At 36.2% G+C, this 23,356-nt stretch overlaps 1 protein-coding gene across 4 annotated transcripts in view; it reads right to left on the reverse strand.

The window, feature by feature from the left end:
* Positions 1-19,988, reverse strand: part of CD99 (CD99 molecule (Xg blood group)) — a 56,315-nt gene extending 36,327 nt beyond the window's left edge. For 2 of the 4 annotated variants that reach the window (XM_074300230.1, XM_074300232.1), the window contains exon 1: positions 19,658-19,988. In XM_074300230.1, the coding sequence (XP_074156331.1) occupies positions 19,658-19,724 (67 nt within the window). In that variant the 5' untranslated portion in view covers positions 19,725-19,988. The remainder of the gene's footprint in view (positions 1-19,657) is intronic. The other 2 variants (XM_074300231.1, XM_074300233.1) reach the window with 1 other exon arrangement.
* Positions 19,989-23,356: the final 3,368 nt, after the last annotated feature.

Here is a 23,356-nt window from a genome sequence, read left to right on the forward strand (position 1 = left end):
AACTTGAGGATGACAATCATGATGTTTAATAGTTTAAGATTCCTTTCTAATTGCCCAACCCATGACTGACCTTGATTCATAAATCCTGGTCAAAGGCACCCTTTGAATACCTGAGCCCAGCCCTCCACTATCAGCTCAGCTTCCCCCAGCCCTCACCTGATCTGAGCTAACTGAAAAGCCTGCCGAGAACTTAGGGGTACCACCCATCATCTTCTAGGTATAAAAGAGGTGAGCCGGAACTCCCTCATTGCAGGAGTCCTCCCAGCCAACACATGGTATCCCTTCCAGCCTTGTAGGGGTTCCTGTCCGCCCAGCGGCCACCTCTGGCCCTGGCGTCTTTATAACTGAACTTTACTTCCAAATTTCTACAATAAACCTTTTATTTTTCAATCTAGGTTTTCAGGCCTGTAAATTCATTTTACAGGGGTCACTATACCTCATGGGATTATCTATGCGCCGAGAAATGGGGTTCCCCCTTTCCTTTCCCTCATTAGTAACTCTTGAGATATGCAACAAATCCTTATAACAAATATTGACACTTTAGCATTGCTAGGTCTTGTCATTGCAGCCACCTGTAAATCAGCCCAATCTGGCCTTCACCCTTGACTCCCCTCAGCCATAGAAGGTCCAACCCCCGTATCAGCCCTACTCCACTCTAGCACAATAGTTATAGCCAGGATTTTCCTCTTAATCCGCTTCAACTCTGGTATAGTTCTGACCAAACAGCTCTAACCATTATACTTTGCTTAGGAAGTATTACAACTTTATTTACAGTCATCTGCGCTATTGCACAAAATGATATCAAAAAAATCATAACTTTTTCTACATGTATTTTATAAGTGAGGAAACAGAAGCTTTTTAAATGATTTGCCATTTTCTCCACCTATGCGATGAATCCAGATTTCTCTATACTCCATTTATCCATTATACCAAGCTATCTCTGAAACAGAGGTAACTGTCAACAAATTAAAAGGGAATAAATAATGTTGTTATTAATAAAACAACATTAGTATAGTGGTTCAACTCAACAAATATTTATTATATGTCTACACCCCCTAGAACACTATGCTAAACAATGAACACGTTAAAAAGTTTTAAAAAGAAAAACATAATATGAACTCTGATCTCATGGACCTTCCAATTTTATGTAAATTATATATCTATATATATCTGTATGTATATGTATATGTATGTATCCGAAGCCAAATTTGAATGGACTTCTTCCCAACTCTAAACCTAACACTCTATCCACTGTGCCACTTAGAAGACAAAATAAGTTTGAATTGGGTTAATATTATGATTTGGAGGGCCTCATGGATTGGGAAAGTACCACTTTTGAATAAAGGGTTTTTTGGGGTTTTTTTTGGTTTTTTAGTGATATTATCAACAGCAATGGAGCTGATGGGTGAAGAGAAGGGAGATGAAACGGATCAACAAACATCTTTGTGCACTTAGTTGTAAATTTTTAAAAAGCATTTGCAAAGATAATGAAAGTTCAGGTGTCTTTGGATTTCAGTTGTCTTATACATATACAAGATAACAAAATTTTCCTGCTCTCAAGAAACTTATATTCAGTTCTGGCTGGGGGGGGGGGGAGGGAAGGAATCTAACATATAAATGTAAACACTAGACAGACATACAGACATGCTATACATATTTACTTAAACACATAAAATATACATGCATATGTATTACATATTACATACAAAACAATTTCAGGAAATAAAAAGTTGAATCAAATCATAACATCTCTTGCATCCATGACACAGAAGAGATGGGACAAGAACTAAAAATTCCCTTCCAAATTTACCTTGCTTCCAAGTAGAGCTTCACTGCACAATAACTACCAAATAGTGAATTTGAAGAAATAAAATATTATTTAAAAAAAAAAAAAGGAAATGATAAGTAGGAAGATTTCAGAAAAACATGGACTTATATGAACTGATGCTGAGTGAAATGTGCAGAACCAGAAGAACATTGTACATAGTGAACAGCAAAATTTTATTTTTAATTCTATAGATAGACTTTTCACTTTTTTGTTTGTTTTTTTTTTCCTTCTCTTATTTTTCCCCTTTTGTAATGATTTTTTCTTTCAGAAGATGACTAATATGGAAATATGTTTAAAATGATTGTACATATGTAATCTAAGTTAGATTACTTGTTGTCTTGAGAAGTGGGGAGGTAAGGGAGAGAGGGAGAAAAAGAATTCGAACTCAAAATCTTATCAAAATAAATGCTGAAGACTATATATGTAATTTGAAAAACAAAATACTATTAAATGGAGGATGGGGGAGGGGGAGGAAAGAACTTCCCAATGGTAGTAAGCTTAAAAGGGTTTCCAAAAAAATCAGATACAATTAAAAGGGGTCTTAAATGAATCTTTTTTAGTTATCTGTTTTGTATATGAAATTGATAAATAACACTCAAGAGAATGACATAAGAGCCCAAGGAAGTAAGATTAGTTTTCAGTGTCTGAATAATCCATTAACAAAAATAGGCTTTGTCACTTTAAAATATTGGTGATATGTAAATGGAAACTAGGAATTTTTTTTTTAACTCAATGGTATCATATAAATACAAAAAAAAAAAAGGAATGCAAAGCTATTTTACTATTAATCTAAAATGATTAGTGAAATGAATATTCTAGAGAAGAAAAAAATCAAATGCTAAAGACAAATATCAATGTATCCTTTATTATTTCTTAAACTTCTAGTGTAGTTTATCTTGAACTGACTAGAAAAGAGAGAGTCATATGTCTCTCTGATTTATCACCATGCTTCTGCCTTCCTCCCAGAGTTGGAAAGTATTAATTCCTACCTGCCATTAACTTTCAAAACATTCTTATAATTATTTTATCTACATATTTTTGCTAGCTTACTCTTTTTTCTTCTTTTGATTGTAATTTCCTCAATAACATGAATTATGTCTTTTTGAATATATATTTCATTATTTGTAATGAGTGAACAACCTTTCAAGATGACATCTTCCCTTGGTAAACTAAATAGTTCTATTAGTGAATCAACCTCAAAATTGAAGTATTATAGTGAAATACATCTTATAACAGATTTTTTAAAACAGAGAAACATTTCCTCTATAATATTCTAATACTTCATGGGATGGAAGTAGGATCTGGACCCCTGAGTTCCTTGGCATTGATGGGCATCCCAAAACTAAGCAATTCCAAAACAGAACTGATGACCTTTTTCTACCCCTTCAACCTTCTTTTCCCATCCCCCAATACCCAGACCAGTATTATTCCCCTGCTCTCTCCCCCTCAGCTTCTAAGTTTCTCTATCACTGTCTGGAGTGACACCATCCTCCCAGGTCACCCAGGTTGTGATTTTGCTGTTGTCCTGGATTCTTCACTCTCATCCCCCCCCCCCCCCCATAGCCAATAAACGGTCAAATCTTTTCATATCCACCATCAAAATATCTCTTATATTTATTCTCTTCTCACACAGTCACAATCCTGGTTCAATCCTTCATTTTCCTTCACCTAGACTACTTCAACAATCTTCTAATTGATTTCATTACCTTATCTATCCCCATTCAAATCCATTCTCTATAGATTGTCAACATGATTTCTCTCTCTCTCCTTCTCTCTCTCTCTCTCTCTCTCTCTCTCTCTCTCTCTCTCTCTCTCTCTCTCTCTCTCTCCCTCTCTTCCCTCCCTCTTTCTCTCTCTCTCTCCTCCGTCCTTCTCTCCCTCTCTCTTTCTCTCTCTCCCTCCCTCCTTCTCTCTCTCTCCCTTTCTCTCTCCCTCCCTCCTTCTCTCTCTCTCTTTCTGTCTCTCCCCTTTCTCTCCCTCTCTCTTTCTCTCTCTCTCTCCCCTCCCTCCTTCTCTCTCTCTCTCTCTCTCTCTCTCTCTCTCTCTCCTCTCCTTCTCTCTCCCTCTCTCTTCCTCCCTCTCTTTCTCTCTCTCTCTCCCTCCGTTCCTCTCTCCCTCTCTCTTTCTCTCTCTCCCTCCACTCCTTCTCTCTCTCTCCCTTCTCTCCTCCCTCCTTCTCTCTCCCTTCTCTCTCTTTCTCTCTTCTGTCTCTCTCCCTCTCTCTCTCCCTCTCCTCTCTCTCTCTCTCTCTCTCTCCCTCCCTCTCTCTTCTCTCTCTCTCTCTCTCTCTCTCTCTCTCTCTCTCTCTCTCTCTCTCCTCTCTCTCTCTCTGTCTCTCTCTCTCCTCTCTGTCTCTCTGTCTCTCTCTCTCTCTCTGTCTCTCTCTTCTCTCTCTCTCTCTCTGTTTCTCTCTCTCTCTGTTTCTCTCTCTCTGTTTCTCTCTCTCTCTCTCTCTCTCCTCTCTCTCTCTCTCTCTCTCTCTCTCTCTCTCTCTCTCTCTCTCTCTCTCTTTCTTTTGCTGAGAGAATTGGGATTAAGTGATTTGCCCAAAGTCACATAACTAGGACATGTTAAGTGTCTGAGGCCATATTTGAACTCAGGTCTTCCTGACTTCAGGGCTATCACTAGCTGCCCTAATGTGATTTTCTAAAGCACAGGTCTGACCAAGTCATCTAATTCTAATCAATGATCCAATATATGTTTATTATTTCTGAGATAAAATATAAACACCTTTGTCTGGCATTTAAAGTTCATTATTACCAGGCCCCTTTTTATGTATCCAAATTTGTACATTTTCACCCTCCCTCCATGAAACCTCTGTTCTAGTCTACTTGCAGTTACTCAAATATAGCATCCTGTCTCAATACCAGTTCTCTCCACTGTCCTAGGTTTCTTCTCTAACATTTCACAAAACCAAATATAATAATTATAATTCACCAGCAGTTACCAGCAGTAGGAGGTCAAGTCACAGCCAAATATCATATCATCCGTCTGATTTCACAACCTTTCCCATAGCTCCCTGCTTATAATCTAATGCTACAACCTCTCCAAAGTGACCTAGTGAACCAGAGCCATCTTTCTATTTTTTTCTGCTGCTCTTTTAACATCTCAGTTTGTTTAGAGGCACAGACAAAAAGGAATCTGACTTTAAAAGGGGGGGGGGGCAGTAAGCCAAGGGAGGTATGCATGATGTTCTTGTATAAAACTCTTTCTTGAAAAGTAAATAAGAATTAGGAGCTTGAAGATATCTTAAAGGTCACATAGTCCAGATCTTTTTATTTCATAGACAAGAAAATGAAGACTCAGTTTAGGCAGCTTGTCAAGATCAGAAAATCAGCCAACAGCACTGCTGAATTAGAATACTTGAGCTGATACATCCAAAATTCTTTCTACTGTGCATTTCCTCAATGAAGAACATAAGTATATATTTTGTAATTGTTGCAGTTAGTACTGATATTTTGAGAGCTTATAAAGTGTGAAAACACTGGAATGCAGTATGTGAAGTGCATGTGATTTCTATGACTTTCAGGGGTGTGTGTATGTGTGTGTGTATGTGTGTGTGTGTGTGTGTGTGTGTGTGTGTGTGTGTGTGTGTGCTGAGAAGACTAAGAAAATGACTCACAAGGGTGGAGCAGCTTTGAACTGACTACTATGACTCATTCCTGACAAGACATTCTCTGAGGCAGTGTCAGAGGATCTGAAAACTATCACTCAGCCCTTTTGAGTTTAGTGAGTAAAACAATGCGAAATCTATGGGATGAAGCAACTTTTTTTTTTTAAATTTAAAGATATTTGTATTTAACTTCTTATATCTGAAGATAAATTTAAAAAGATTTTTGGCCAGTCCCAATTTTAAAATATTCTTTTCTCCCTCCTCCCACTCTAATTACTACCAATTTAATTAGGATGTCCATTACCCCCCCAAAAAAGAAAATCATCACTCAGAAATTCCACGTACTAAAATTCTACTGCTGTGTCAAAATTTACCACTCTAAAGATATTTTTTCCCTTTGTGTTTGTGGATGGAAGCACTCTGAAGATTCAACTATAAAATCTCGTCAAAATAAAGAAAACCTTCCCAGATTGCTATTCCCAATTCATGTAATTCAGATGTGCTATTTGTTAACATTCTTTACTTTCTTTGAGTTACTTCAAACACCCGTATGTGGCCCAACAGATTAAAATAGCCCTGAAGTTTTTAAGATCTTTATTTTTATACCTTTTAAAAATGTTTTAAACTAGCCTGACTATGCATTTGTTCATAAGTTTATGATAATTAAGTGGGTGAAAATTGTTAAGGGGTTAAAGTGGAGCTTTCTAATAAAAGGGAGAATTCTGTATTGAAACTGGGAGAAAAGAAGCTCATTCTGGGTAATGCTTCTATTCTAAAAAAATGATTATAAAGTTAAGAGAAAAGCAATAGAAGGTATAGTGGTGTCTCTGGAAATGAGAACACAGAAACTCTGGTCCTGGAATTAGATCCAGATCTTAATTTAATTTTTACTAGCCCAGAAGGTAACTATTAGAAAGTAATATTTCCATTTATCAACAGCTGCAAAAACATAACATATCACTAAATTTAGTCATATCCAAAAAGGTCACAATGTGCAGCTGTTGGAGCAGTGCAATGGATAGAGCACCAGTCCTGAAGTCAGGAGGCCCTGAGTTCAAATAAGACCTCAGATACTTAACACTTATTGGCTATGTAATCCTGCTAAGTCACTTAACTCCAACAGTCTCACAACAAAACAAGTAAACAAAATAATAATAATAATGTGTGGATGCTATTCCATGACAATTTGCATTCTTCTTTGTGTACTTTCAAAAATGTGTGTACAAAGTTTTGGATTTCACCAGATTACTTTCTCCTAGAAGGCTGATAAGATAATAGTGGTATCAGGATGCCTGTTTTACAGATAACAGCAACAGCAAACAACAATTTACCTTTAAGAAATTTTCTGAACCTTACAAAGCCTGTAAAGCAATAATCCTGTGAGGCCAGTAATACAGACATTATTATCTCCATTTTTAAACATGAATAAACAGAGACTAGAAAATATAATCGATCTGCTAAACTATATGTTTGTAACAGAAGAACCAGGAGATCTTTTGAGCAGTCCAGTGTTCAATTTGCCATGTGATACTGTATCTCAATATTATAACTATATTACAAAATCAAAATATGCTTATCTCTTTTAATAGAGCTTGCACTCTTTACCAGGTGAGTTAGTAAAGAACTGAATAACCTAAAGCATTCAATCTAAAACAAGGATTCTTTTTCTCAAATAATATTTTATTTTTTCAAATAAATATAAAGATAATTTTCAACATTCATTTTTGTAAGACTTTGTGTTCCAAACTTTTCTCTCTCCTTCCTTTATCTCTCCCTTCCCCAAGACAGCATTTTGATATAGCTTAAATATGTGCAATTCTTTTAAAATATTTCCATATCTGTCATCATGTGCAAGAAAAATCAAACCAAAAAGAGAAGAAAACCACAAACAAAAAACCAAACAAACAAACATAAAATGAATCCATATTCAGTTCTCTCTTTGGATAGGGATGGCATTTTCTATTCCAAGTTTATTAGCATTTCCTTGAACCACCAAATTATTGAGAAGAGCCAAATTCATCATGGTTGATCACCATATAATCTTGTTAACTTGGGGTCCCTAAGAACCTGATTTCAGTGGGTCAGTGAATTTGAATGAAAAACATTTTTTTCATTTTTATTTTCACTAATTTCTATTTTCTGAACTCCCAGGACACCTGTCTTAAGAATGATATAGTCACGTTAGAAATTGGGAGTAATGTGGCATAACCTTGGCGAATGTGTGGAGGGGGGGGAAAAGGCAGTTGAGTCTGAAAGCTTTCTTCCACCAAGCTATCCTTCAAAGATGTCTGTCTGGTTTGTTATCCAAAAGTCTGGGCTGCTATCTTCCACCTATATTAAGACAATGAACTAACTCTTCTCAGTTTCATGAGAGAAGAAAGGAGTTGTTGTTAACCCCCATTACCAAACTTCTCACCAATCATGTGAACCCCAAACCCAGGATGTCATTTATCCTGCTCTGTTCTCTGTTCTATACTTCCCAACTCTACCTCTAAGTTATCCTTATTAATGTACTTGTTTACTCCTTGCTCTTTGCTATCTTTCCCTCTTGGAATTTAGCCTACTTTAATTGGTGTTATAATTATAATAAAATTGTGCCTTTTAACTTTGAAATCATCTAAGCTTGCAGATTCTTTTGGGATACCTACAACAACAGTCCAGAACCCCAATATATTTTGGATGATCCTCTGCCCCAGAATCTCACTGAATAAGTGATGAGTGACATCAGTAATCTGAATCTTTAGACCCTAGAGTCAAATCAAGTCACAAGAAATTTTTCCATTACCTTTTAAGGAAAAACTACCCTAATTTAGATGAAGGGAATGGTTAAGATATTACACTTAACCACACTCTAAGAGAGAAATTTAGCATTTCCTTCAATTGTTTAAAAACATTATTCTGAGAGGGATCCATAGGTTTTACCAGACTGTCACAAGGATCCATTAACATACAAAAGTCTATATTAGGTGACTTCTAAAGTCAGTCTCTATTCTGATATTCTCTACGTTTTGAATTTAAAAAGCAAACAAATGAAATGTTTTAGAGCAGTATATATTTTTTCATTTAAAAAACAAATTAATCAAATTAAATGTTCCCTCTGTGATCATTGTTGGGGTTTTTTTAAGTCCTTTATGGAAGACAGACAAGCAGGATAGCTTTAAAAATAATGTTGGTTGTAATAATATATACACATTTTAAATTCCATATGCATAGAATAACCTCCAAGGAAGCCCCACTCATGAATATAATTTCTTCTATTATTATATATGCTTTCTTGAAATAGAAATGTATTATTATGTATTTGGCATCCTCTCTGATATTTTGTGGGCACATGACAATGTTTTGTTAGTTTTTTCCTGTCTTTTTCTATTTTTTTTTAAAAATAAAATAAAAATAAATTTAAAAAGGAATGTACATAAAATATATTATATATACTGTACATATGTTATACATGTGCATATATGTATAAATTATATATATATATATAAATATTCATATATACACATTTTAAAAGGAAACTATTAATGGAGGATAATAATTCATATAATCCTCTTGTTCTGTTCTTTATGCATAACATAATTTCTTTTTGGAATTCTTTAAATTTGTTATTAAAATTAATTTTTAAAATGGAATGTCAGATTGATATGGGTTAAAGATTCCTTTCTATTTCCCAGCCCCCATGAATTCCAATGGGAATATCTGGGCTGTCGCAGCCCCACTCTTCTTTTTTTTTCCCCCCCCTGACTTGCCCAGGGTCACACCGCTAGGAAGTGTTAAGTGTCTGAGACCACATTTGAACTTGGGTCCTCCTGAATTCAAGGCTGGTGCTCTATATACTGTGCCACCTAGCTGCCCCTGTCTGTTCCTGGAAGGGAACCCTGGCAACAGTGGCTAATTCTCACATCTTATAAAGAAACTGAATCACAGAAAATGACAGGTGATGGAAAATTATTAATGGTGCCCAAAAATGTTCTAGATTTTGGGGCAAAAGACCTAGAGTCATTCAAATCCTGGATCTGCCCCTTATACTTTCATGATATTGGCCAAATCACATAACCTCTAAGTGTCAGTTTGCTTATTTGCAATGAATGGGTTTCCGCTATATGATGCTAACAATCTTTTCCAGCTCTTTTAAATGGGAGGAAAGGGGAGGGAGTCAGATATGGGACACCAACTCTCAGTCCCCATGAGTAGAAAATAGGGCCTGCTACTTGGAAGGCTCTCTTACTCCTTTGCCCGCCCCCCTCCCCACCACATACACACACACACACACACACACAGACACCCCAGAGGAAAAAGCTAGTTGATGGCTTCCTATTTTAAGCAATTATTCTTAATAATTAAGTGCCTTAGCTGGTTATTCCTTCATACTTGACATCCAAGAATCCAGGTTCCTGGAAAGAAGGGAAGAGTAGATGATAATATATGCAAATAACTGATAGATGCCTTTTGCTGTTGTTGTTCTTGGAGGAAGTAGAGGCTATGTTGGAAGCAACATCCACATTAAACTTTTGAAGTATCATGTTTAATTAGGTTAGCAGGAGAAAAAACATATCTTTCAGATTTATGGATGAGGAAGTAGTAGTAAGAGAGAGTTGCAAGATATAAAATCGATAATTCTGAGTACCTGAAATTAGAAGGTTTTTGCACAAATAAAACCAATATAGCCAACATTAGGAGGAAAGCAAGAAAATGGGGAGAAATTTATAGAAAATTTCTCCGATAAATATCTCATTTCACAAATATATAGGGAACTAACCAAAATTAATAAAAATAAGAGCTGTTGTCCAGTTGATAAGTAGTGAAAGAAATCAAAGCTATCACACCATATTTAAAACTGTTCAAAATTATTAAAAATCGCTAATAATTAGAGAGATGAAAACAACTCTGAAAATATTTCACCCATATCAGATTAACTAACATAACAACAAAAAAGAAAATGACAAATGCTGGAGGGAATGTGGAAAAATAGGTGCACTAACATACTAGTAGTACAACTGTGAAATGGTCCACCCATTCTGGAGAATAATTTGGAACTATGCCCTAAAGGCTATAAAATTGTGCATACTCTTTGATCCAGATACTAGGTGTGTATCCCAAAGAAATTTTTTTAAAAAGAAAAAAGATCCATTTATACAAAAAAAAATTATGAAAGCTGTTTTTTGTAATGGCAAAATAAACTGAAATTTGAAGGATTGCCCATCAAATGGAGAATGACTGAACAAGGTCTGGTATATAATTGCAATAGAACACAATTGTGCTATAAGAAGATAGAATGATAGGGATAGTTTCAGAAAAAGTTGGATATGAACTGATGTAAAATGAAGTAAGCAGAACCAAAAGAACATTGTACACACTAACTGCTTAGCAATATTGTAATGATGATCAACTGTGAAAGACCTATCTGCTTTAATCAATACAATGATAAAAGACAATTCTATAAGACTAAGTATGGAAAATGCCTATCCATTTCCAGAGAGAGATCCAATGAATTCTGAGTGCAGATTGAAGCACATTTTTTTTCATTTTCTTTATCCTTGTCTTTTTTTTTTTTTTTTTTTTTTTGGTTATTGTTGTAACATATTTAGTAAGGAAATGTTTTTTCATGACTTCTCAGATATGATGGGGTATTATATTACTTGCTTTCTTAATGCATAGGGAAAGGCACTGTATGTAGGGAGGTATTTTGAACTCAAATGTTAAAAATGAACGTTAAAGGTGTGGGAGAGGTCTTATTAATTTTATGGAGGAGAATATTGATATTGCAGAGATGGAACCTGACTTCCCAAGGTCACGGAAAGAAATGTTCATTGTTATTTTATTGAAACTGAGATTAAGCTAAAAAAGAAGTCCAAATCTCAAACTTGAAGTGATTGAACCTTACAAGACCTCCCAGACCATCTTTCCTTAAACCATAATATTTTATGGGGTCTAGGTAGGGAGGGGAGACAGAAGCCCTGGGTTAGTTATCAGAACAGAAACTACAACCTGGGAATTGACTCCTGGGACAGCATATTTTCAGTCAGGTTACTGAAAATAGGCCTGTCTTTGGAGGAACAGTGATTTCAAAGCAGCTCTTGTTCTCACTACTCACGACAAGGACATGGGAAGAGAGGCACCCACCTCCCAATCTTTGTTCTTTCAACTGAAAGAATCTCTTGACCTCACAATCAGTCATCCATTCCTAAGCTTACTCTCACCACTGGTCAGCAGGAAAGTTTTTGAAGACTGGAGTGGAAAGCTTTAAGGGTCAGAAAATTAAAGGGGCCAATGATAGGGATAGAGAGAGATAGAGAGGCATTTCAAAGACAATATCTATCTATCTCCTATCTCCTTATCTCCTATCTCCCAACCTTATCTAAGGGAAGTCCCGGCTCTTATCAACTTCAACCACCCCAAAGGGGAGAATTTCCAGATTCTCAGGATACATTTCCTCATATACAAAACAGTTCACCCCTGCTAACCAAAGAGTCAGGGCTCTTCTACCTTAGCCTACCACACAGAGCCAAGGGAAAGTTTGAGATACCTAGGAAAGAATATTTTTAAGGGAAATGAAAGATTCCTGTGATGTGTGAATACAAAAGCAACTAAGCCACCTGGGAGGCTACAGCAGGAGCTATGGTTCTGGTTTCCTTACTCAGGCTTTGCGGGGCTTGAAGGAAGCACTTCCCTTCCAAGAACAATAACTAACTAGTTTCTAGGCAGCCCAGCAGTTACTCATATCTCCCCTTCCAAGAAAGCAGCAGCGCTAAGAGAGACACAGAGGGAACTATAGTCCAGCCTCCCTTTCCATCATAAGGGATAAAGCCAGCCAGGGTTTTCCCCACACAAGATAACTAGCTATAAAGTCCTTATTCCCACTCTCTCACTGCTTACTTCTACTGATAGTTGAGCATAATGTTACAAACCAGGAGATATGTCTGTAATGGCCCTTTTAATGAGGAAGGGGTATTTTGATATATTGCTTTTTCAAGAAATACAAGAAAAAATAATCCTAACTACAGCCCTGTAATAAACAGACACAAAGTTCTTGAAGTTCATAAAGCTATCCATAACATATTCTGAATACAATTTCTTTTATAATAGCAGTAATCACAAATAATGCAGTTCCTGAGAGCCAGAGAAAAATGTTATTGAGTAAGAAATAAAACCAAATATCACGAGGGCAATTGATTCAACTGTCTCACCCTAAATGATTTAAGATCCATCATCAAAGAATGAACAGACATTCTATTGGAATTCTGATGCTAAATAAACTTTGTTACATTGTGTTCTGTACCAAGTAACTCCAAGCTACATCACACTAAATCTGTGTGTGTATGTGTGTGTATGTATATATGTGTGTATATATATATCACACTAAACCTAGATATAGATAGAAATAGATAGGTATAGATATAGATATAGATATATAGATATAGATATAAAGACAAATTCTGTTTGTTTTGATTTGACTACTATTATATTAGGTTCTCTGATTAACCTTAATAGAAATGTTTACTTTTATTTGTTAAAATTAACCAAAATACTCCACAGCATTTACTTAGAATACAGAATGCTCTTTGTCCTTCCCTCCAAGATAATAATTCAAGTTCTACCTATTCCAAGAAGCTTTCCCAAATTATGCAGAACTGCATTGATAAGTCCCTGTACTTATTATATCAGTACTATATAGTTTAGCACTTAATTGTTTTCTAGTTGGTTCCTGAGTGCCTACTCCTACAAGGCATTTGATACAAATTTGTTGTCTTCATACATACAATACATTTTTATTTCAGAGATTCCAAAAAGTTTGAATAAATTAAATATCTGTAATGGAATACTATTGAGCCATAAGAAAAGGATGGATGCCGAGAAACCCAAAAAGATTTATATGAGCAGTTACAGTGAACAATTTTATATTAACATTCCAAAAGAGAACAAGTTTAAAAAATATATATATATATATATACACGAGATCTCGGATCAATTCAGTGGTCAGTCACAATTCCAGAAGATGAAGATCTAAGTTGTTAGAAGAGAAATAATGGATTCAAATAGAAAATAAAACATAAAGAACTTAGACACAGAAGCTATGGGAATTTATATTTTTTGCCTGACTATGCATCTCTGTTAGAAAAGTTTTTTTTGTTTGTTTGTTTTTTCCTTTCGTCTCTTTTTGGAGTCAAGTTTGGATCATTATTACTATACAATCCTTCATATTTGATCATTTCACTCCTGTTCTTTAATGTAACCACTGTTGTAATCACTGTGTATTTTGATTTTTTTATACTTCTTTCTTCACTTTGCATTAATTCATGTCTTCTCATATTTTTCTGTATATTTCATCTTAATTAGTAAACAAAGATATTTATGCTATCTCTTACATGAGTTGAATTAAGCTTTACATTATAATTTTCTGAGCTGTTCTTCATAATAGAAATATTGGGTTAAAAATTAAGGTCCAAGGATTAGGTACCAATATTGTATTAAATCCCTCTACCATATTCTACTCCAAACTTCGAAACGGTATTCTACTTAGATTTATAAGATGGAGATTGTAAATATCATTTATTCCATCTTAAGAAACTAAGGGCCAGAAAAAAGTCACAGCAAATTAACACTAATAAAAGAGGTATAATTGGAACTCAGCTCTCTTGACTGTTAATTTAGTGCTCTTTTTATTACAGGATGATATCTCCTACTTCCCCGAGGCAGCTGGTAGCATAATGGATATAGCACTAGTTCTTAAGAAAGGAAGATGTGAGTTCAAATGTAGCCTCAAACATCTATTAAATGTGTGATTCTGGACACATCACTTCACCCCTGAATACCTCAGTTACCTCAACTATAAAGTGGGGATAATAATAGTATTTTGCAGGGTTGTTGTAAGGAGCAAATATAGATATTTACCCCAAATGGCACATAGTAAGTACTACATAAAGTGGAAAAGAACACTTGATTGGGAGATGAAAAAACCTGCATTCACATTCTGACTTATCATTTACTTGTGACATTGAAAAACTTATTCCAACTCTCTAAGTCTCAATTTCCTTAAATGTAAATAAGAAGACTGGATTTGATGGCAAATGAAGCCTTTTCCAATCTAAATCTATGATTCTATGGACATGAATAATGTCACTATTATTATTCATGTTTATATAGTATTTATCTGATGATACCATATTATTCTCATTTTATAGAGAAAACAAAAACAAAAACCTAAGGCTGAAAGGTTAAGTGAACCACACATAGACTGTAACTGTCAGAACAAAGACTCAACTCCAGATTTCTGTCTTCATGTTTAATACTCTTTCCATTATGGAGCTGACAAAAGAAAAATCTTTTCTATTGACTCGGTATCTCTAGTATCAGTACATAACTACCATACTAGTTCAAATGTCCTTTTCTCTACTCACTGGGCCACAACTATCACCCTTCTTTTCTTCTGATCTAACATACTGCAATAGCTTCTTAAATGGTCTCCCAAGCTTAAGTCTCCCTACAGCTTTAATTTGGTTTCCACATAATTGCCAGTGATGGTTCCAAGAAGCAAATTTAAGCATGTTTCTCCCCTACTCAATAAAATTCGAGTGGCTCTTTATTGTCTCTAGGACAAAATTTGAACTCCTTTGGAATGGCATCTGTTTGTTTGTTGATAAACTATAGTACAAAGATGACTGGTGTTATGTTGGTTAAGATAAATTTTTCCATCCATGACAATATTTCAACTTAACTTCAGGGACTTATTCTCCAATCTAAAGAGCCTGTTGGTCTAATTTTAGTAAGCATTCCTAAAACTGTATGAGCTTTACATTTCAAAGAGATAAGGCTTAATCAGTTAATCTTTAAGACATAGGTCTATTCAAAAGCTATGCCAAAAGACCATTTCTTGTGAGATCCTGTGATTGACCAGCCCTGAATTCAGGAGGACCCGAGTTCAAATCTGGTCTCAGACACATAACACTTCCTAGCTGTGTGACCCTGGGCAAGTCACTTAACCCCAGCCTCAGGGGGAGGAAAAAAAAAAAAAAGAGAGATCCTGTGATTGATGGAAGTTGAGGTATCAGAAATCTTAATCTAACTGAGAGGAAAGAGGAAGTTAATGTTTTCCAAACAGTGATGTTCTTATATGATGTATGCAACCACATGTTGATGCATGTGAGTGATATTAAGTGTTTATAAGGCACATCCAAATTTTTTTTTTAAGTTGACAAGTCAACTTAAACCTGGATGATACTTTACTATTATAAAATAAGCAAAAATTGATTTCCGGAAATAATATTGCAATGTTATCTAGCACAGGAATTAGAATCTTAAAACATTCCCTTCCAATAGGTGCCCATGCAGATGTCTGTGAAAACACACACATGCACGCACAGACTCTCTCTTTAAATGTTTTATCCAAAACCACTTTTGTTATAGCCTTATATATGTAATATTCCCTATATTTAATCAATAAAACTGGAGAACATCTATCTTGTGTATGAATAAGATCTAATAAAATAATTTGACTTCTAGTCTCTAAGAAATTCCTTTTCTCACTGATTAAGAAGTGAGACTGAAAGAATAAGATTTACTATTCTAAAGCGCTTTAGTAACAATAAAGAAATTTATTAAGATCATATAGAGAGAACTAGAAGGAAACTTGGAAGGAGACCATCTTGTCCAATCTCATCATTTTACTGATGAGGAAACTGGAATTTGAACTCAGGTCCCACAGAAAAGGCTGGGTACTCTCTGCCACACTACTTTGTTAGGTAGTTCTTACTCTGCCTACAACTTACAAGGAAATTTAATGATGTTAATAATTAATGGTAAAATCTCTATTAAAAGGAAATATCATTTTCCCAAAAGTTTTGGGGATGGTACATTAATAATTTTTAAAGGAGGAATTGGTTTTTTAAGTTATAAAAGTATATTCATTCTATATCATTGAAAAAATTCTGTCAGAATTTATAAAAATTCTGCATTACATGAAGCACTAACTGGTCCCATTTAACTTAACTTCATTTAAATGACAGCCCTTGACTAGAAATTTAGAAAAAAGAAAAATCTCTCTCCCCAAGAAAATAACAAATACTAAAACACATTTGCTTGATGAAGGGGAACTTATAAAGAAATTAAAAGAGGGAGAAGAAATGAAATATAGTTAGTTAAAACACTATTTTTTTTAAACCACAGTATGTTAATACTTTAGAGCAAATTTTCTGGTGAGCACAACATTTTAAAATCTTTTCTTCCTTTTCAAAAATGAAATGGCAACTACATTTTAAAATTTTTCCAGCTGTGTCTAACACAAGACAGACATTGTTGGAAGAAGATATTAAAAACATGTCCGGATTTGAATAAAATAAGGAAAGCATACCAGAGGGGCCTCAATGTGGTTTAATTAGTTTTTACTTAGTTAACAGATGTTCTTAAATTATGTAGGCAATCTGGTCTAGTCCAACTGAAATAGAAATCAGATCACATCTTTACCAGTGAGTGAATCAATGAGCGACTCTGGATTGACCACTTAAAATTCTGATTTGCAGAAGTTTTTTTTTTTTTCTGATTTTGCAATCAAGCAGTGTGTTCGTAAATGTTTAACTGGCTTTCTGTATACAGGACATAATACACTTGTAAATTTAATCAACATTATTATTTCCATAATGAACAGGGCTAACAATTATAAATAAATTACAGACAGCAATAAATTAAGTACCTATTTATAGGTTTGCTGATTTCTGAACACTGGTTAAAGCACACCTCTATCAGCACTCCACACACTTAAATAGATCCACAATCTACTGCCCTTACTATTCCTTACAAAAATCGAAACCAAAAACCTTTCAGTATTGTTGCCATGAGATCTATTGTGACAAAACTTGGAAATCTTTTAAAAAAAATTTTATAGGAAAATGTATGATACTCTATTTCTTATTTTTATCCTAGAATTCAGAATTCAGAACAGTATTTTCAGTACCATAATAAAATTTCAAATTGAATTAATAGCTAAATATATTTCTATGACACGGTGTGAGATCCTGGTCTTCATGATAAAAGTGTTATGGAAAATTAAATTTCCTATTTTAAAAAATTAGAAAATATTTGTTGCCACAATATACATTGTAACTTGAGGAATCCCTGAAACAGTTCATTTTTAGAAAGGATAAAGCTCCAAGAGATCAAAATGTTTTACACCTCATTTCTTTCTTTATATAAATGTTTCTATTTAAAATGTCTAAGCACTACTAAAGACAAACACAAGTACAGAAATATTACTTCCTCAAATATCTATAGCTTGATGTAATTTATTTTGGTTACAGGGAAAGGCTCAGCAATTCACCATTTATATAAATCATAAAAAGAGAGAATGTTGGATATGAGACAGGTTTTACTTTGTTGCAATAATCAATTTCTTTTCTTTTCTTTTTTTTTTTTTTCCTGAGGCTGGGGTTAAGTGACTTGCCCAGGGTCACACAGCTAGGAAGTGTTAAGTGTCTGAGATCAAATTTGAACTCGGGTCCTCCTGAATTCAAGGCGGGTGCTCTATCCACTGCGCCAACTAGCTGCCCCCTAATCAATTTCAATTTAGGAAGGACACTCAAACAAAAAAGTGGGGCAGGAAGCCATGAAGATAATAATACTGAAGCTCTTATGCATCTATCACCTTTAAATTTTATAAACAGCCAACCTTCAACTTAAATTTTCTACAAAAAGTACAAAGCACATAAAGTACCTCATATTCTGTGAATTATTTTTAAAATACTAAGAACATGGTTCAAGCACTGACCCCCAATGATTAAATGCCATTTTGCTGGCATTTCAACAAGAAACAAAACTTCTCTGGCCCTTCTTCAGCTTTACCTTTAAGCAGCAGGCAGGCACATATCTGAAAGATACTTCTCAGCCATCTGGACTTTAGAAACATTACTTAGAAGTATATTACTACTTTCAGAGAGACAAAGAAAGTTTGAATCATTTGCTATATATGTGTCTGTATATATACATGTGTGTATGTATAAATATGTGCACATGCATAAGTGAATATATGAATGTATATTTATATATTCTTTATTAATATCACCTGTTATTTCTACTTTCTCAATAAACTTGCCACAAATTCTACCTCCCTCATTCATCTAATTAAAAGCCATCATAGGATAACCAAAAGTTGAATCATTAATATCATTGGGAAGCTATTCTGTAATGAATTTTCTTGATACAAACATCTGTTAAACTTTCCCCCACTGCATCCGAGTTCTCGTGTTGACTCTCGTTTAGCCCACTCTCCTTTTGAGAATCTGCCAGCCTGGTTTCCAGGTCTACCATCAAGCTTCAGGGGGTAAAAAAGTAACCGTCTCTGACTAACGGCCAGGCTTCAGTCCAGTGGCCCGCTAGTTCCTTTAGTAACTCCCAAGGCAATCAATAAAGACCTAGCCAGTTCTTTGCCAATAACCTTTCAATTAAACTTGCCTCTCAGGGATTTTCACACCGATCTGGGAAATAGCAAAACTACCTATAATGCATACAGAATATTTAAAAGAGGCCTGAAAGCCACATACTTTCCAACAAACCACACCCCCACCTCCTCTGCTCCAATCCCTCTCCCCCCCACCGCTAGATGCTGATGTCTCCTACTATAGTTTGTTCAATAACTGAGGAAAAACAAGCCTAATTTCTGGTCTCTTCTTTCAAACTTAAAGCCTCACAAATATCAAGACTCCTCCCCTCAAACTCGAGCAAAGGCTCAGCTACTTCTTCGAACCCCCGGGACACTCCGCTGGAGAGATCCTCTTAGATCTCCCATCCCACTCCCACCCCCACCCCCCACTGTTAGATGCTGATGTCTACCACAGTTTGTTCAATAACTGAGGAAAAACAAGCCTAATTTTTGGTCTCTTCTTTCTGAAGACCGCTCCCCAAACTTAAAGCCTCACAGATATCAAGACTCCTCCCCTCAAACGCGAGCAAAGGCTCGGCTACTTCTTCGAACCCCCAGGAGCACTCCGCTGGAGAGATCCCCTTAGATCTCCCTTCCCCCACCCCCCACCCCCCCCCCCCAAGCAAAATTTGGACATCTCAAGAACCCTCCGCCCGGAAGATCTGTTTTGAGAGAACTCTCCAAGAATTGACTGTCCACCCTCCCTGACTTTAAATCCGTCCCTCTCCCATCCTAAAGAGTTACGCTAGGACTCCCACACAGACTAATTCTAACAAAGCTGGGGCGAATAGGGTCTAGGGTCTCTCACCTCGAGATGGAGTCAGAGAGCAGGCGAGAAGAACGAGCAGAAGAGGCTCGGCTAGCCAGCGCCCCATGGTTCTACCCCTGTAAGTTCACTCAGCTCCTCAGTAGTTGTGTCTGGGGGTTCACAGGCTCCTTTAGTCTTCCTGGGATCCGGAGATCTGTGGGAGAGGTAGACAGCGGGGTGATCCTTCTTCCCGAGAGAGCAAGGGGACAAGGCTGGGGTAGGGAGGGGCACGGGGTGTTGAAGAAGACAGCAGCAGGGTTACTCAGTTAAGTTTCCAATCCGCCAGCCAAGGGGCGCGGCACTCCACTCGCTTTTAGTAAGGGTCTGGCCCGGGGAAGGGAGAGGAGCCACCCAGTCCGCTCCACCAGCCAATCCGGGCCCTGCAGGGAGGCAGAACAGGAGGGACTAGGACTAGTTTCTGGCTGCAGCCCCGAGCCGCGCCCTGGAAGGGACCGCCTCTGCAGTAGCGGGCAACCCCGGACACTCCCTCGGAAGAACCGCCGCCTTTGCTCTCCGCCTCTTTCCCTCCTTACTTCAGCCTGGGCGAGAATCTGTGTGCCAAAGAAGGGCGCGAAGAATCCGGATCAGCTAGTTGCCGGTGGAGGGGAAGGCAGCCCGGCCGAGAGGGAGTGCCTCAGAGATGTAAGCAATTGTGTGGTGGCTGGTTGGTTTGGACAAAAATTTGATTCTCAGAAACTCTATAGTATGTCCAAATACATGTAAAACTCCTGCCTGGAGCTCGGAGCCCGGATGACCTCCGAAATGGCCTCGAGCCTAACTTTCTCTTACACTCCAGAAGTACGAGGTGTTCTTAGCAGAGCTGAGTCACTGGCCTCCTACTGGAACGGGAATGAGATTTTGTCTGTTTTAGTCTCTACTTCTCCCAACCCTCTTTCCCCAATTCTCTAAAAAGAGAACCTGGATGGGTATGCCTTCTCACGTTGATTGACTAACCTTTGCTACAGAAGCGGATTTTTTCTCTTTGGTCCTGCAGTGCTAAAATCGTTTCGTTGCCATCCAGGCCAGAATCTTAGTAGTCTCTTTCTTTCTTACAGTTTTCTTAAGACCTTGGTGTTTGTTTGTTTGTTTGTTTGTTTTAGATAAAATAGTTGCATAATTTACAGTTGAAGTAAGTTTATTTCCTCACTTAAAAAGAAGCACAGAAGAATATCAACTCAGAGTTTGAAGGGACTCTGGTTAAAATCTCATCCAACCACCTTTTTTTTTTTTTTTTTTTTTTTTTACAGATAAGGAAACATGCAGAGAGAGTGATTTAATCAAAAGATGGAGTTGGGTATACTTGGCAAACTAGGATCACATCGTTTCTTTTGATATGTCTAACACTTAGATTAGAAAATCCATATTTGTTGAGTTCGTTAATAACATGTATGAAAACAAGTGGTATCATCTCTCCTAACCCCTAAAGTTTCTTTTATTAAAAAATAAAACAAAACATTGATTGCATGTTCTTTATTGTCTCTTTAGAAACAAGCAAGGTCTAACACAACTCCTTGTGTCCTAAATCCTGATTAAACATTACCAAAAAGTAATTTTAAAAATAATAACCTGAAAACTGACTGTTCCAGCACTAAGCAAATATTTAATAACATTGAGTTGAATTGTGTTTTTAAATCTGAAAAATATTTCATGTAAGAGAGGAAATATGGCATAGGGGAGAAAACTAATCTGGGAGTCAGAAAAAACCTGGTTTCAGACACTGTATTCTATACTTGTTGATCTTGTGTGCCAATGTTTATTTCAGAATTCTGAAAACTGAAATGATTAACTGCCAGAAACCTCCTATTCCTTTTCCCTTTGCTAAAGTTATAAATTAAAGAAATTCCACAATTGGTACTGGAAGTAGAGCTATTTAGCCAACAATATTTATTATCTTTCCTTTAAATGGATTTGATATCCTCTTAAAGGAACGACTCTGAAGAACTCCTGTTGCATTGTAGTATCATTTTTAGCTTAGAAAATTAATTTGCATAATACTTTGCACATAGTTCAAACTGATTTCAAGAGTCCCTGATTTCAGAATGTACAAAATAATTAAAAGAGTCTGTAGAAAATGAGACATATGTGTTTGGACATGATTAATGTGTAGTTTGTTTTGTTTGATTATCTAATTTATCCTTAAGAGACAGCATGTCAGGGGAGTGGAATGGTGAGTACTGTTCCCACTCACTGCTCTATTCCTCTGTACAGAGGCATGTGAATGGGTCTGGTTCTGTACCAGAAGTATCCTACCTTCAATGAATGAGGTTAGGCTCCTTTATTTTCATTATTTTGCTCACTTAAGTACTTTCTTCCACCACAATAGTTATGGGCAATTTTACTTATGGTTAAGTTAATCAAAGACTTTTCCATAATGGTGTTAAAAATACTCAGTGAACAATATGAATCAAGAATGGGACAGAAAATTTATTTCTACACATAAAAAGCTTGCTAAACATAGGGCATTTGTAAAAACATATAAATAGAACAGAATTCATCAACAATTTATAACTTCTATTATTATCTACTACGAGGATAATATTTAAACTTCATCAAAACATAAAAGTTTGTGGTCTTTCTGATTGGACAGTTTACATTTTGCCTTGAAGTTCTGCACAATAACTCTTCTACAAACTCTGACTTTCTTTGAACTTTCTACTTTCTATAGTTAGTTCTGTAATACTCCAGAATCTACTACAACCAAATGCCTGTCACAACTAAGACCTTTCAAAATCTTGAGATTGCCTCCAATTTTGGACACATTCACCTTGAAAATTTATTATCATACACTCAAGAAAGAAAACAAAGCAGAAAAGGCTGGCAGGAGCAGAAACTCACCTATTTAAGTTTACAATCCATATGGCAGCAACAGTGGAGTAGCAAGAAAGTGCCACCCATTCCCTCAAGACATCATGGGAGTCTTTTATCACAAAACACTACATAACACATGGAATAGTCATAGCAAAGAAAGAGGGAATAGCTACTTTCTTTGGTTCATCCATTTGATGTGGCAAATAGGCACCAGGAACAGTAAATAAAGATATATTTGGACATGGAGTAACCATGAAAAGAACATCCATCACAGGTTATAAAGTTTTGCTCATCTATTATGTAAATTAACAAAGGGAAAGTAGTTCTTTAATAGAACTCACAATTAGTCATAGGGAAGCAACCATTAAAAGGTCACTATGAGGTGGGTTTAGTCCTAAAAAGGAATTAATAAAGATCTTCATCGTGAGCACATCTTTTATAGGTAAAATATAATCTCTCAGGAGAGGAGGGGGAATAAAGGCAGGAACAGAGATGTGTACTGAGATGTTGAGACTGCTTTAAAAGATAGTCTGGAAAACTTTGGTTCCCACCATAGTTATCTTAAAGATGTTGATAAGGCAGTCTGGGCACATTATAGCTACCTTAACTACGATAATAAGACAATCTGGAAAACTAAGTTCCCAGGATGAGCATTTTCATATTTCTTGACAGAGAGAATAAGAATTTCAGAATTCACATCACATTGAGTCATTAGGTTTTTTTATTGTTTTTATTTTGGGTCTATAATACCCTAAAGGGAGCTGACAGGTCAAGCCACTTACAGATGAGTCACACAATCAGCCCCCAAAGGTTCTCCATGGTTGATGAAAATTAGGAAGGTCAACTTCAAACATCTGCCATAGTCAATGGGTGAGATTTGAGCAGAGGAGG

The sequence above is a fragment of the Sminthopsis crassicaudata genome, chromosome 3 (genome assembly GCF_048593235.1).
Source record: "Sminthopsis crassicaudata isolate SCR6 chromosome 3, ASM4859323v1, whole genome shotgun sequence".
Lineage (NCBI taxonomy): Eukaryota > Metazoa > Chordata > Mammalia > Dasyuromorphia > Dasyuridae > Sminthopsis > Sminthopsis crassicaudata.